Source organism: Perca flavescens, chromosome 6, assembly GCF_004354835.1.
Source record: "Perca flavescens isolate YP-PL-M2 chromosome 6, PFLA_1.0, whole genome shotgun sequence".
Classification (NCBI taxonomy): Eukaryota; Metazoa; Chordata; class Actinopteri; order Perciformes; family Percidae; genus Perca; species Perca flavescens.
This window is the reverse complement of record NC_041336.1, coordinates 27,079,152-27,095,355: the sequence shown is the minus strand read 5'-3', so window position 1 is coordinate 27,095,355 and position 16,204 is coordinate 27,079,152. Positions and strand designations below refer to the sequence as shown.

At 40.1% G+C, this 16,204-nt stretch overlaps 1 protein-coding gene across 4 annotated transcripts in view; it reads left to right on the top strand.

The window, feature by feature from the left end:
* LOC114556692 (CUB and sushi domain-containing protein 3) overlaps positions 1–16,204 on the top strand; it is a 258,762-nt gene that overhangs the window by 44,089 nt on the left and 198,469 nt on the right. For all 4 annotated transcript variants that reach the window (XM_028579712.1, XM_028579713.1, XM_028579711.1 and 1 more), the window contains exon 5: positions 10,506–10,746. In XM_028579712.1, coding sequence (XP_028435513.1) covers positions 10,506–10,746 — 241 coding nt within the window. The remainder of the gene's footprint in view (positions 1–10,505; positions 10,747–16,204) is intronic.

Here is a 16,204-nt window from a genome sequence, read left to right as displayed (position 1 = left end):
CTACATGGCAGGACCTGGTCAATGACCTTAAGAGAGCTGGGACTACAGTCTCAAAGAAAACCATTAGTAACACACTACGCCATCATGGATTAAAATCCTGCAGCGCATGCAAGGTCCCCCTGCTCAAGCCAGCGCATGTCCAGGCCCGTCTGAAGTTTGCCAATGACCATCTGGATGATCCAGAGGAGGAATGGGAGATGGTCATGTGGTCTGATGAGACAAAAATAGAGCTTTTTGGTCTAAACTCCACTCGCCATGTTTGGAGGAAGAAGAAGGATGAGTACAACCCCAAGAACACCATCCCAACCGTGAAGCATGGAGGTGGAAACATCATTCTTTGGGGATGCTTTTCTGCAAAGGGGACAGGACGACTGCATCGTATTGAGGGGAGGATGGATGGGGCCATGTATTGCGAGATCTTGGCCAACAACTTCCTTCCCTCAGTAAGAGCATTGAAGATGGGTCGTGGCTGGGTCTTCCAGCATGACAACGACCCGAAACACACAGCCAGGGCAACTAAGGAGTGACTCCGTAAGAAGCATCTCAAGGTCCTGAAGTGGCTTAGCCAGTCTCCAGACCCGAACCCAATAGAAAATCTTTGGAGGGAGCTGAAAGTCTGTATTGCCCAGTGACAGCCCCCAAACCTGAAGGATCTTGAGAAGGTCTGTATGGAGGAATGGGCCAAAATCCCTGCTGCAGTGTGTGCAAACCTGGTCAAGAACTACAGGAAATGTATGATCTCTGTACCCTATTTTCCGGACTATAAGTCGCACTTTTTTTCCTACTTTGGCTGGTCCTGCGACTTATAGTCAGGTGCGACTTATATATCAAAATATATATAATTTAACATGTTTTTACATGTTAATTTATACTGAAAACATTGCCGTCTACAGCCGCGAGAGGGCGCTCTAGGCTTGTGACAACTAGAACGCTCCTCCTAAAGACAACTGAGAAAGAAAAGCGATAACAAACTGCAGGTAGTAAAATGGTAATGCAGCCCCGAAAATGGTAATCGAGCAGCAGAAAGAGAGTTTGAAATGAGGGAGAAACTTATGAGGGAGACTGGCGAAAAGGTGACTCTTACTGCAATGAAGAAAACAAAGAAAGCTAATTGGTTAAGCGCGGGCTGAAAGCGAGACGGCCAGAGCTGGAGGAACGAGTCGGGAGGGGCTCGTTCAGGGTGCAGTTACGTTTCCACGTCTTTTAATACATCCATGCTCCACGCCCTGCTAGCTATCGCTAGTTGTTCTGTGTGCTATTGTATAGTTCAATAACTGTTAATGTGTTACGTTAACATACCGGACACCTACCGTATTCAGCGTATTGTTCTGTGTGCTATTCTGTAGTTGAATAACACTTGTATTTATAATCTAAATAAATGCGACTTATAGTCCGGTGCGACTTATATATGTTTTTTTTCTCTTCATGACGCATTTTTTGACTGATGCGACTTATACTCCGGAGCGACTTATAGTCCGAAAAATACGGTAATTGCAAACAAAGGTTTCTGTACCAAATATTAAGTTCTGCTTTTCTGATGTATCAAATATTTGTCATGCAATAAAATGCAAACATACAATGTGATTTTCTGGATTTTTGTTTTAGATTCCGTCACTCACAGTTGAAGAGTACCTATGATAAAAATTACAGACTTCTACATGCTTTGTAAGTGGGAAAACCTGCAAAATCGGCAGTGTATCAAATACTTGTTCTCCCCACTGTATGGGCCCGACCCGGCCTGTGGGTCAAGTTTGGGCTCGGGCAGAGAATCTAAACTCTTTCTGGGAGGGAAAGGGACAAAAAGGTGAGCAGAACTTACGGTGTTTTTCTGCTGTTATCCTAACTCAGGGATGCATTTTACAAAGTCTACAGACTACCATGTTGTTGGCATTAAGAGTGAAATACTCCCACACTTTAGAAGATTGTGTGCAAGCCTTTTCTCAACGTGTTGTTGAGCTTGCGAGGAATCCATACTTTCGCTGTTGCTGGAGGCAGCCGGTTATTTATAGCTTTCTACGTGCGACGCATTGATGCAAATTATTTGTGTCGACGCATTTACGTAATCGATTACGTCGACTACATCATGGACATATGATGCAAATTGAATTGCATCTCTGCAACCATGTATGATCTCTTTACTGCTTCTCAACCCTGTCAGTGTTTAACATGATTGGGATAGGGCTCTAAGTAGAGATTGCGCCTCATTGTTAACACAAGTCACACACAATATCCAGAGTATCTTTTTACACCTGCTATACTCCAACAACAGGAAGAATGAAAAAATGTTATTTGCAAGCATTGGCATGTTCTGAAGAGTGATCCGACACTCAAAGACATCTGCACTGAGCGGCCCAGGTTTATATTTAGGCGCGCCCGCAACATTTGTGACCAATTGGTCCACTCAGACATGACCACCCCACCCTCGACCACTTGGCTTCCCAGCCCACCCCTGGGTTTCTATAAATATGGTAACTGTGCGCAATGCTCCAACTCGACCAATGCGAAACACTTCTCACATCCCCGCATTGGCAAGAAATACCTCATCTCTTAATTTATTAATTGCAATAGTACACATGTGGTGTACCTTCTAAAGTGTCCCTGTGAACTGGCTTATATAAGCCAAACAAAACGTTAACCCAAACTAAGAGTAGCTGAACACAAGACGGTAATTTGTACCCAGAACTTAACCTATGCCTTGGCGAGGCATTACAAGCAGGCCAATCATGGCTCCCCTACATCACTAAGGTTCTGGGGAATTGAGAAAATCACACCCCCACCCAGGGGTGGCAATATCATTAATAAACTCCTATGCAGGAAAGCGTTTTGGATACATACACCCTGCACTTTAGAACCTCTAGGTTTAAATGAAGAATTTAAGTTAACTTGCTTTCTCTAATGTCAAAGTATGTCAAAATATAGTACTTAAGATGAATATACCTTTATTCCCATTGTGATTGGAAATTTTTATTGATTTTAAACATAAGTACAGATTACCAGTGATTAATAAGAAGCATGAAAATATTCCTCACATTACTAAACAAACATAGGGCAACTCAAGCATCAGTGCATGCATACACAATATCTGCCCATATGGACACCAGACAAGACCACAATAACAACAACAAACAAAAAAATATAGCAGATAGGGGGGAAAAAGACCAAGAAATACAAATAAAAGGAGAAGGGGGTGAGCCAGTCGTTCATCACTGAAGGTCATTTATATATTGAAGAAAGTTTTGCCATTTAAAGTAGTGCCAATCTAACCTGTCTAGCAGGGTGGAGGATACGCGTTCATATGCAGCCACTGTAGTCGGGGCATTGTACCAGTCCGTGATTGATGGAGGATGAGCTGACTTTCACTGTTAAACTAGCAGTTTCCTACCAATCATGATAGCTGTCTGGACCCATTCTGCATCGACTGAAGCAATAACTTTTATTCCCATTTTTTTGTGAACATGTGATGCTTGTTACCTATCAACATTGTTTTTAATCACTTTTGACCTGTTTGTGGATGTTTTCCCTTTAATGACTGATGCAATGTAGCACTTTGGTTGAGATGGGTGTATCTTCAGGTAGCTATCCTCTCCAAGGACTCTGAAGATGTAACCTTACATCGAAACGTTAGTCACTGTTATGCACCTTTTAAAAAAAAAAATTAAGAAGACCTCTGTTTTGCACCGGCTATTTTTTTTACTCTACACTCTTTGTCCTGCCCTGGTTGCACCGGATTGTTGTGGTTTGCAGAAGCGCAGAGAACTCTCTTTTCTAATGTTTAACATGACTTGCAGCTGAGCAAATGAGGAACTTACTGTAGACATAGTCACTACCTTTTCATTAATACAGGGATTATTACAAAGGAAAAACCTAAGGTAGTGTAGACAATTATACATGAGTTCCTTCCTTCTATCCTTGGGGGTGAATATTTCTAAGTAGAAAGACAAGTGTTGTATATCTGATCAAAGTCAAGGGGAGAGAGGCTTAATCCCTCCTCAAGTAGCATTAGATTGCTGATTCTGGGGATGTAAATGAGCTCAGCTAAAGCAGTCCTAATCCTCACCACCATCTTTTATTTTTTTATTTTTTTTTTACACTGCCACCGTTTTTAAAAGAGACGGATCCTCCTTCGTCTTTAAATCCAGAGCATGCTCTAATGATTTTCTAGGGAACACATTGCCCAGGATTCAGTGTCTTTTATGTCACTAAACCTCATTGGCACACTGTACCTTAAATGCTGCCTTGCATTCCAATGAAATGCTGCATGTGAATATATGGAACCTGAAAGGCATTATCCAGTTGAAGCAATTTAAAATTATCAAGCTGCAAAGCTTTTTTGAGCCTGAGACAGCAGTTTGCCGATTCATGATTTACACTACCATGCATGGATGCTTCTCAAAGACACAGTTAGAAACCTGTCGTAGCACTTCTGTACAATAATGAAGTACTCCCAAGCATCTAACAAATTTTCCTGAGCAATTTAAAGTGAGGTATCATTAAACCTGGTTGTGGAAATCTATCCAGTGCCCTTTGAGGAAGCCCTTTGCTGACATATTGGTGATTAATCCACAGCACACAAACTAAAAAAAAAAGCTTTTTTCGTTTAACTAAAAAGTCTCTTTAAAGTTGCTTGCAGACAATGGGCAGTTACCATTGCTTTGTTTTACTATTTCCAGGCTACATACAACATTACCCTCTGTACTTCTCACTCAAACATTTGCACTTGACATATGTTGAATGACATTTAACAATCCTCAGAGAGCAAGTCTGTTATAGGGGTGCAAGATATATAGACTCAATATTGTTATTGCAATATATTGACTGTTTCGCAATAAGTATGCAATATTTTGTTTATTTTGTGGAGCGCTGCGTCCCGTCCATTGGCTGTGTGGCTTAGTTGTGTTTTAATTTAGAGCCCGCTTGAAATGCTATAATGATCATGTTTCATTGGCCAGTTACCATGCCATTTGCACATGTTAGTGCACGTCAGCGCACAGGTCCACTATGTGACAAACCCTATGGAGCGAACCACGGGTCCACTATGTGACAAACACTATGGAACGTACCATGTGACGTGTGTGCATATTTCAACAGAGAGAGACAATAACAACAACTGAACAAATCAGAAGAGAAAGCAAAGTTTTGTCCTGTTCTCTTTATTTATATATAGTGGGGGAAATAAGTATTTGACCCCTTGGTGATTTTGCAGGTTTGCCCACTTACAAAGAATGCAAAAATCTACAATTTTAATCATATGTACATTCTAACAGTGAAAGAAAATTCCAGAAAATCACATCATATGAATTTATTAAAATTGATAACCATCTGATGAGGAAAAACAAGTATTTGACCCCCTGGACAAACAGCATGTTAATATTTTGTAGAAAAGCCATTATTGGCCAGCACAGATGTCAAACGGTTTTTATAGTTGGTGACAAGGTTTGTGCACATTTCGGCAGGGATGTTTGCCCACTCCTCCCTGCAGACAGCCTCCAAATCATTCAGGTTCCGAGGTTGTCGCCTGGCAACTCAATTTTAAGCTCCCTCAAAGATTTTCAATCGGTTCAGGTCTGGAGACTGGCTAGGCCACTCCAGAACCTTGATGTGCTTCTTCTTCAGCCACTCTTTTGTTGCTTTGGCGGTGTGCTTAGGGTCGTTGTCGTGCTGAAACACCCATCCTCGACCCATCTTCAGCTCTCTCACTGAGGGAAGGAGATGTCGGTCCAGAATTCCACGATACATGGCCCCGTCCATCCTCCCCTCAATACGATGGAGTTGTCCCGTCCCCTTGGCTGAAAAGCCCCCAAAGCATGATGTTGCCACCACCATGCTTGACGGTGGGGATGGTGTTCTTTGGGTTGTACTCGGTGTTCTTTGCCCTCCAAACACGACGAGTTGAGTTGAGGCCAAAAAGTTCTATTTTGGTCTCATCTGACCACATCACCTTCTTCCAGGCCTCTTCTGAGTCGTCCAGGTGGTGAATGGCGAACTTCATGCGGGCCTGTACATGTTTCTTCTTGAGCAGGGGGACCTTGCGTGCGCTGCAGGATTTCAATCCATGACGGCGTAGTGTGTTACCAACCGTTTCTTTTGTAACTGTGGTCCCAGCTGCCTTCAGTTGATTCATCAGCTCCCCCTTGTGGTTTTGGGATGATTCCTCACCGTTCGCATGATCAGGGACACCCCCACGAGGCAAGATCTTGTGTGGAGGCCCAGACCGAGGAGGTTGGCGGTGGTGTGGTGCTTCTTCCATTTCCTGATAACTGCACCGACAGTTGATCTTTTCTCTCAAGTTGCTTTCCGATTCTCTTGTAGCCCATCCCAGCCTTGTGCAGATCAACAATCTTGTCCCTGATGTCCGTAGAAAAGCTCTTTGGTCTTGCCCATGGTGGTGATGTTGGATGCTGGTTGTTTGGGTGTTGACAGGTGTCTTTTATACAGGTAACGAGGTGAGGCAGGTGTATTTGATGTAGATAATTGGTTCGGATTGGGGCTGTGTCTTAAAGAAAGACTAACTGGCTTGTAGGAGCCAGAATACTTGCTGTTTGTCCAGGGGGTCAAATACTTGTTTTTCCTCATCAGATGGTTATCAATTTTAATAAATTCATATGATGTGATTTTCTGGAATTTTCTTTGGGATTCTGTCTTTCACTGTTAGAATGTACATATGATTACAATTGTAGATTTTTGCATTCTTTGTAAGTGGGCAAACCTGCAAAATCAGCAAGGGGTCAAATACTTATTTCCCCCACTGTATTTTATACTGTACAACCAGTCAAACATGTCCTGTTCTGTAGACATGGTCGTTATTTATTTATTCATGTTGGACCAGTTGAGTTGAAATAAACCTTGTGTTGTAAGAAAACTTGTTTAATTTGTTATGAATCTATTTTGATGCGTTTTCCCAGAACTTTTGTAATTTTACATGTTTGAAAATATCAAAATTAATATCGATCGCAATATTCATAATCAATATTGCAATATCACATTTTGTCAATATTGTGCAACCCTAGTCTGTCTAGTCTAAACCACTTCAGAGGAATTTGTAAAGGAGCTATTTTTTATTTGTTCCAGCATCCTATTCTGGTGTACAAATATCTGCGGAACAAAAATGGGCTTTCATTTTTTGTTTACGGTTCATGGGAGAGCCTAGTCATTGTCTCTTTCTTTTCTATGATAATGCCAGTGGTATCATTTGTGGCAACGTTGTGTACTCTGCCTTCCAGTCAAAACCCAGAACATAAACTGTGCTGGATGGCAGCCTGCGGTTTCTGCTCGCTGTCTGCATGCACCTCACGGCCTAACTTAATTTACTTTTATCTACAGTACAGAGTCTTACTGCTGTGTTATTTGATTGATTTATCAAGTTTCATTGTACAATGCCCTTAGGCCCTAGCAGATGCCCTGCAGATTGTTGGATAATTGTGCTAGTTGTATTCCTTCCACATATAATACAAGTAAAGTGCCCAATGTAAACGGGCCTTTTCGGAAAGGGCAGATTGCTTGGCCTGTGGTATTAATGCTTGCAGCTTTCTGGAGGACCGCTAATCCAAACAACTTCACACTAGACACTACACTTCCTTGGGTCCTGAACAATACACCTGCCATGACATAGTTGCGTCCCCTAGAAATGCTAAAGTATATTTACATTTGCTGATATTCATGTAAAAAAAAAAAAAACACTTCATTGCTAGATATTTTAATGTGTAAATTATTATAATTTGTAAATAACTCCTTTACCAAAATTATGTTTTATGACATGACATTTCATTTTCTAATAAAAAAAAAAATTCCGGATGGTGACAGAGATGCACCATCAGGGCTATTTTAATGCTGCCCTTGGCTGCCAAATTCCAGTTGATTGAGTTGTTTATGTTAGCACAAAACAAATGGATTAATTAAAAATATTGCTTTTGTTAGGTCCAAATTCACTTTGACAGAATTGTTCTGTTATCTCTAGGAGCTGCCAATTTGCAAAAGAGTGCAAAGGTCATGCTTACAGTGTTTGAAGAATCAACCTAAGAAAATATTTGCTTGACTTTTGAATGACTTTGTATGATGGAGAAGTCCTGGGTAAAGCAAATCAGAAGAATGGAGCCAAAAGGATTCTTTTTAGCTTGAAGATTCTGTAAAAGTGTATTATTATTATTATTATTATGAATAACTGATTGGTGATTGAATCGTGATACTGTTTGATAGGAGCACCTACTGATAACCAACTTTAACCCTCACCAAAATTGTGGTACTTGTTGATATTGTAAATGGTTCAATTCAAAATTGACTACATTGAAAACACTTCCAATATATTAATGATTTCTGATTTAGAAGCTGGTATGCCATTTTAAGACTTGTACAGTTTGAGCAGCTCTAACAATATTTTTTAAAAGATTTTTTTTGTTGGTATTTTAGGCCATTATTCGATAGGACAGCTTAGAGATAAAGGGGGAGAGAGAGGGGGAATGATATGCAGCAATGGGACGCAGGTCGGAATTGAACCTGCAGCAGCTGCTGCTGCAAGGTCTGAGCCTCTGTACATGAGGCCCACGCTCTATGCTCTATCCAGGCGCCAAAGCAGCTCTAACAATTTGATTTATTTTTTAAACTTCGGATCAAAATCTGAATTCTGGTACTATGACAGCATCAGCAGAGAGAGGGTACAGTAGGTGAGGGATGATATACCATCTGAATGAGTTGGAGGAGCTTAGGACATGCACGTGAGGGTCTGAGGCAGGTGACATTTGCAACCGTTTAGAGGAGTCACTAATATATAAGGGTGGGTGTGGACTGCAAAGATGTTTGTTTTTAGGCTTGCCGGTAGAAGTTTTCTGACATTTCTCTGACATGTTATCTTTCCTTTTCCTTCCCTTTTACTTCTTCTCTGTTTCTTTGTCTCTTGCAAAAATTCCAATATTTCGCTCATTTCTTTATTTTTCACTCTTGATTTTCTTTCTACTTGTCTCTTTCCATTCCCACTTAATGTCTTTTTCTATGCCCCCCTCTCTTTGCCTTGATGGCCATTTATGCTGCCCCCCTGTTTGTCATCAAGGTTAAAAAGTGATATGGCTCCTTTGGTCAGACTCGCAGCACTTCAATAATATCGGTTTAATTTCAGCCTATAGCCAATTACTCTACAAATCTGCTGGGCTCTCTTTGGAATGTCATCTTAAATACACTGAGGGGATATACTGTACAATTTATCACTCAGAAGTGTTATAAGGTGGAGATGGTGATCCAAACCAAAAACAAATCATTGAATCCACATGCTTTTGTTGTTACAAGGCTGCAGCTGTTCAACAAATGAAAGCCTGCTTTTGGTGTAGTCTGCAAATGAGTCGGCCCTTTATATGAATCACATATGTGCCATCTCTGCCCTTCCTATGAAGACTTTGATCAATTGATATGCTTCAGTTAATGTGTCAAAGGACATGATCAAGCTAACTAGCAGCTCCTGCTCTCCCATCTTCTCCCCTTTTTTCTTTATCTTCTTTTGAATTTCATACACCCGCTTCTTGTTCCTTGACCAATCGTGTAATGCAGCATACAGGAATTTTCCAAGGCTGGCAGCTCTGACAGTCCTGAGTGGAGCACTGAGCCATCAAAGGTTTCAGCTAGCACAGCTGAGTGTCACATATTAGTCTTAAATGATGTGAAAACTGTGAAAGCCCTGCCATCATTAGAATTCTTAAGGAGAAAAAACGGATACAGGGGTAGAGTGGTGGGTGGTGAGTAATAGTAGAAAGATCTGAGAAGGCTCGGAAGAGAGGAATGGAGAGACTGAGGTGGAGAGATGTAAGAAGGGGTGGGGGAGAGAAGTGAAAAGGGACGGAGTGAAAGAGCAAGCCACTGTTATGGTAGAGTGCATTAACATTCAACTGACGTGCCATGCTTCCCACATTGGAGAGAAAAATAAACAATTTCACAGCATTACAAGCCCTGTTTATCACCATTTGTTTGTTTCCTGAAACATGAGGGGGCTTGGAGGACACATTGATGAATTACTGACTCTTGGATGGAGAGTGGAGACAAGAAAGTGAGAAAAAGCACAAAATATATATATTTAGGACATTTCCTCCTACAAGCTGCACCAAAGGGAATTGTGACAGAATTAGCACACCATTAATTGGTAAATAGTTCTGCCCATTGTCGGAATGCCACACTGGCAATGATTGTTGCCAGTGTGAAGAAAACACTAGCAACCTTTTAATCTTATGTTTTATATTGTTAGCATAATTGTTTTTGTTGAATTAGCTGTAGAAACGGGACTCAACAAACTGTGGTTGTGTGAAAAACAAATAAAATAGTTTGTCTAAATGGCTTGTGCAGCTCTAACATCAGCTTCCACATTGGTCTTTCTCTGGTTTGCATTTATCTGAGGGGACAGGTGCAGATGTTTTATGCCTGAAGCCACTTTTTTTTCCCATGTTGAACTTTGAGTAATAGCTCTGAAATAACCCAGAGACCATGTGTTTCTTCTCCCCTCCCCACCCTGCTATCTCTTTGGTAACTGACAGCGGAGGACACGTGCGGTGGCACCCTAAGGGGCTCCAGCGGGCTCATCTCCAGCTTCGATTTCCCCAGTGGTGACTCCCCTGGCGCTGGTGGAGGTGCTGGAGGCCTGGGCAGCAGTGGGGAGTGTAAATGGACCATCCTGGCAGATCCGGGGGACACCATCTCCCTGGTTTTCACTGAATTTCAGATGGAAGAGAAGTCTGATTATTTGGAAGTAGAGGGATCTGAACCGACAACCATTTGGTGAGTTGATCTGTCACGAGTAGTGATGATGTGTTTTGCTTATATTTCATCAGATGAGAATACAGTTGTCCTGTGACAGTAGGTGTGTATTTGGGTGTGTGTTGTACCGGTTAAGGTGTTAACAGAAAGGTGAGATGAGGTTGAAGATGAAGCGTTGTCTTGGTTGGAGAGAAATAACGTACTAAATTCTCTCAAAAGAATTTTTAGTGCTATAGTAAAACTGTGAAATCATGGCCTATATTCTGTAGGAAAACAGGACTGCCAAATCAAATGTAGGCCTGAAAGTACATTTTGAAATCCAGGGATGCTAGCACTTTTATCACAATTAGTGTGTTTTGTAAGTATGAAGTCAGTTTTGATTGACAAGTTAAAGTTCCAATAAAGGAATTAGTAAAGTTATGTTTATTTGTTTGGCCCAATATTGCATACAATGCTTTAATGGGCTTTACAGGCCCACAGCTGCACTTCCAAACTCAACATTTATTTATGAAAAAAAAAATAGAAATGCAAAGAGAAATCCCCCATCACTTTAATGGCTGGGGTGCAATAAAAGAGCTGTAGGTTTAAAAAATTAAAAAGTAATATAATTAATTTACCTATCTCGTAATGTTTTGACCTATAGAGACTGGACTATATGTAATCATAACAAAAACAAAAGGTTATGGGCACTTATAGAGAGAGTAAAGTTTTGACAGATTGAACGAGAGCTACTGTATCAGCAGCTCTAAATCTGTTCCAAAGAGACGTGGGGGCTTGGTAAAACAAGGCTGTATTGCCTTGGGATTAATTCTTGGGATAACAAGGAGGCCTGCTTGGTGTGTGATCTTGAAGCATGCAAAGAACAAAGGTTCTTAGTGTGTGGTTGAGCATGTAATATTTTATAAGAGCAGCACTCTAAAATCAGCCATGTGTATTGGAAACTTAAGGGGAAAAGCCAGCTGACTGGCATGCAAATGTACCTTTTTAATGAATTTTCATGGACAGTTGTGTGCAAAAATATTTTTAATATGCCTTGTGGTTCTGGTTGAATTAAATAAATTCACAGAGAGGACACATGGTTCCCTGTTTTATAATTCAAATTTAAAGTGCACATGAATTACAAATTTGTTTTGTTTGAAAAGCAGCCTTCAGACACTGGTTTATGGCTTTCTGTATTGGCATGATGTAGAAGTTACTCCAAACTGAAACAAGGAAATATGAAATAGGTTTGACCCCCAACCTTGAGGCTGAGGTTATCCATCTCTTCCACGTCATGAGTGAATGGGAGCATTTGCCAGGTTTATGTGATCCTGCTGGGCATTAATTATAATTGGCTGAAAGAAGCTCTAATCAATCACTGAGCTACAAGCTTTGTTGTCCCTGAGAGTTGTCATCCAGAGTCAGGAGAGAGAGAGGCAGACACTGTCAGTGAGAGACGGAGAGAGTAAAAAGGAGAGGCGCTCAGAGTGTGGTGATGACTGTTAAGTATTGTATGTTGACGACTCTTAAGAGAGTTTGACAGGGAGCTGATATGGGATGACACTGATGTGTTTTGACAGACCATCAGGATACCCTCTTCTCTTAGGTATAAAAGCTCAAAATGCAACTCTTTCACTGACAGAAATTCCTCTCAGAGCCCCAGTGGCAAATGCTTTGTGTTGTCTTGTTATAAATGTAACTCAAATTAAACAATGTTTTTTTTTTTTTTTAACAGACCATAGTAGAGATGATTTTTTTTTTTTCATTGGCAGTAGTCTTATATTGTATTTTAAAGATTCTATTATCACAGCTATTTACATTAAACCAAAATAAATCACAACTGTAAGCTAGGAAATGACATCGAAACACAAATCTTGAGTTTATCGAGAAATGTCTCTTGTCTTTCAATATTAATGGCATCTAATATGTTATACATATTATATATATTCAGAGAATACTTTGTTACTTTAATCTACAACAGGGTTTTATTATACTTTCTATTCATTAACTTATCTTAAGGTCCCAACAATTAGAAAGATATCAGGAAAAATTACATTATGCCATACTTTTTCCTGTGACCCTGTCTGCCATCAGGGGATACTTCCATGAGCTGTCTTCACATATGAACTCTGGACAGTGTCTGTGGAATCAGGTCTCATCATAGTCCAGAGTTTCCCTTTAACATCTGTAGCACACAACGGGATATTGTCCGTGTCAGATGCGTTCTCACTTACTGGAAATAATTCAATTTAGTTTAGATGAAGGGTGGTGCCTGAGTAGAGCGTGCAGGAGGCATGACATGACATGGATTACACTGCATCAGAAAGCGAGTTCGTAATTTGGTCTTTAACAACCAAGTCTCTTGCCGTTCCTGGAATTTTTATGATTTCGGTGTCGACCCTTACCGACCAAATTTCCTGAATCTCGTCACCTCTCCAGTTAGGCATTTTTGTTGCTGTTAGGACTGAAACGGTTCCTTGAGTAACTCGAATAATTCGATTACTAAAAAATCGCTCACGGTGTTTCTGTACAGATAATTATTACTGTCACACACTGGGCTGACGCTGTTTTTACAAAATGAAGAAAGGGAGCGTAAATAGTGAGGGGCTAAGAGAAGAGACAGGCTGGAGAAAACGACAAAGTGTCCAAAGTTTGGAATCAGTTCAAACGTAATTAAAATGAAAACTCTGTACATTGTCTCTACTGCAAAATCAAACTAGTTTACCACGATTATGGCACAACGTCAATGCTTCAGCATCTCAACAGAAAATATTGAATCTAACTTAATCATCCATTCCACGAAGCGGACACGACAAAAATAAATCAGTCGTATGGATGATGAAACTACACAAAGACAAGAAAATACATAGTGGTGACAACAATTTGATCTAAAGAGCCGACTTGTTGACTATCCCTTCGGAAAAACAGCCGATAGTTGCGCGCCTCTCTCTCTTCACAGAGAAACAGCTGATCAACCATCTACTAGCATAAGTGTTACAGAGCTGTGTGACATTGTAATCAAATATATAATTTGATATAAATTAAAATAGGTTCAGTGTAACTAATATTTACATATAGGCATATATACAGATCAGTCGCAGGTTGAAACTTGTAGTTCTGAAAGTTAAGTTGCACAACTTAAGGTAATGTTTATGTATGTTTTAATGTTTAGTTTGAGGTTATTGCATTTCAGAAAATGTTTTCTTTAAAAACCATGTAATATGGCACTTAAGTGCACTTAATAGGTTTAGTTTTTTGAGAGATGATATTGTAAGCAATGTAGGCAATAAAAATGTTTTTCTTTTTCCAAAATTATTGCTCTTCAATTAAACAAAAGTATTTCTTATCCGATTACTCAATTAATCAATGGAATAATCGGTAGAATACTCGATTACTAAAATAATTGCCAGCTGCAACTCTAGTTGCTGTCTTTGTGTAAATCACCTCGTCACCATCAGATGTTTGTCGCCTTTGGTTTTGCATGAGCGGCATGAAATGTCATCCAACACGCCCACCCTTGCTGTAAATACTCATACTTTGGGCTCAATCGTAGATATTTTTGTTTGTTTTTGTACTAGGGAGCTGGCAGATTAAACAGTTTGATTGTCCGATCCAACTGACTTGGACATTTGCGTTCTCACATACACTTCTGCAGGGTAATGTCTAGGTAATTTCAGGTTTCCAGTGCACGTGTTAAAGGGTCTATGGTGTCATAACCCCGAAGAGTGAACTGACATCTTCAGTTAAGTTGTTTTGCAGTCCAGTGTCCAATGAGAGGATAAAACAAGACACATGCTGTGTTTAATTATCAGGCAAAGCAGTTTAACAAGCAGCACCTTCATTAGTGTGAGTTGTTACTTATGTGTGTGGTGAGCGGTCACTGTGTATTACTTTGACACTCCAAAATGATGTTATTTTGTATGTCACCAATGTGAGAGGCTGTCAGGCCAAGTTCTCGTTTTAAGCCCTGCAATCCAAGTGGGACTGAGTGAGCTTGAGTGCAGTGGGGCCAGAATTTAGAGAGATGACTTCAACTCGGCCAGGTAAACAAACAGACAAGCAAACAAACACATTTCAGAGCGAGCAATTCTCGCATGCCCATAAAATTCATTGCTCTTGCTCCCTCTCTTTTTATGAGTGTCTCCGACTGTGTACAAGGCCATTGGACCGCTACACTTTCAAGCATCCTAACATATAGCACCAGCTGCAGGCAGAGACAGGCAAACTGTCAATGTACCCTAGTGGTTTAGAGCTGCTTAACAATGATTGACAGCCCAGAACCTCAAAGTCAGCAAAATTTAACATCTCCTCTTAGCCCTTTCCATTTAAAAGCGTGACCCAACTTAACTTTGTTTATCCTCTCTCAACCTGTGGTATTACAGATGTATGAAGTGATAAACGCAAGTAAAAAATTTTAACACAGAAAAGTAATTGCAAATTAAGAAAACGTTGATCCCTGGAGAATAAAAATTGTCGATAATTCGCAAGAATTAAATAGAAAATGTAGGAATATTTTGAACTGGCCATTTTGGCCAGCCATTTTCCTGAAAGTGGATGATAGATGATGATAATAAAACCAATTCTTCAAAGTTGAAACTACTTAAATTACAAGACTGTAGGGCAAGAAAGGTTTTGCTGACACCTCTCAGCAGTTTTTATCCTTTTATCAATTGAAGATTTTTTTTATCAGATCTCTGCAAATGAGTTTATTGATCCCATTGTTGTCACGCTGGAGAAGATTGGTGTGAGTCTACACATCAATCACCGTGAAAATAGACAAGAAATCTCAGTTTCCTTTGACAAAAGCCAACATTGGAGTCTGGCTCGACCAAGGAAAACAGTTCTTTGTTATTCTTCTGACCTTTAATATGATTCTACAGCCCTGCTCACAAAGGGCAAAAACAACAAGCTGTAGATTACATGTCACTCATTATTTCAAATAAGGACACAGAACAAAAAACCTGAAAGGCTTTGCGAATATTAGGTACACTTTTTTTTTGCTTATATACTATGAAATGTATCAGAAAATGTTCTTTTTTATCATCCTATGCTTTTCTCTCCATATGCACCTTATTTCCTACTTTCTTATAATTCAGTTTCTTTGAAGAGGTTTCTAAATATGAACTGTAACGTTGACTAAGAAAGCTGAGACTTTGGAATTCTATTTCGCTGAGCAATCTGGCAATATTTGTTTGGTTCACTGAATATGAACAATCCTATTCTAACATAGTGGCTAAATGGTTGTCAGAGGAAGATTACAATATTCAAAGCAGGTTTAGAGCAAGAGGTGCCCTGCAGCCAAATTACAAACTTTGGTTAAATTACCATGTGTATTAGATCCAATTTCTTCTTCCTGGGATTTATTATTGATCTTCCCAGGCAAAATATACAAATCAAAATGCCTCAAAAGCTTTCCTCTATTGCAATCAGACTGCAGGGAATGCAATGTTTAATTGAAGGAATGTGAATTGACAATTGACCCAGGTATTCCATCAGGGCA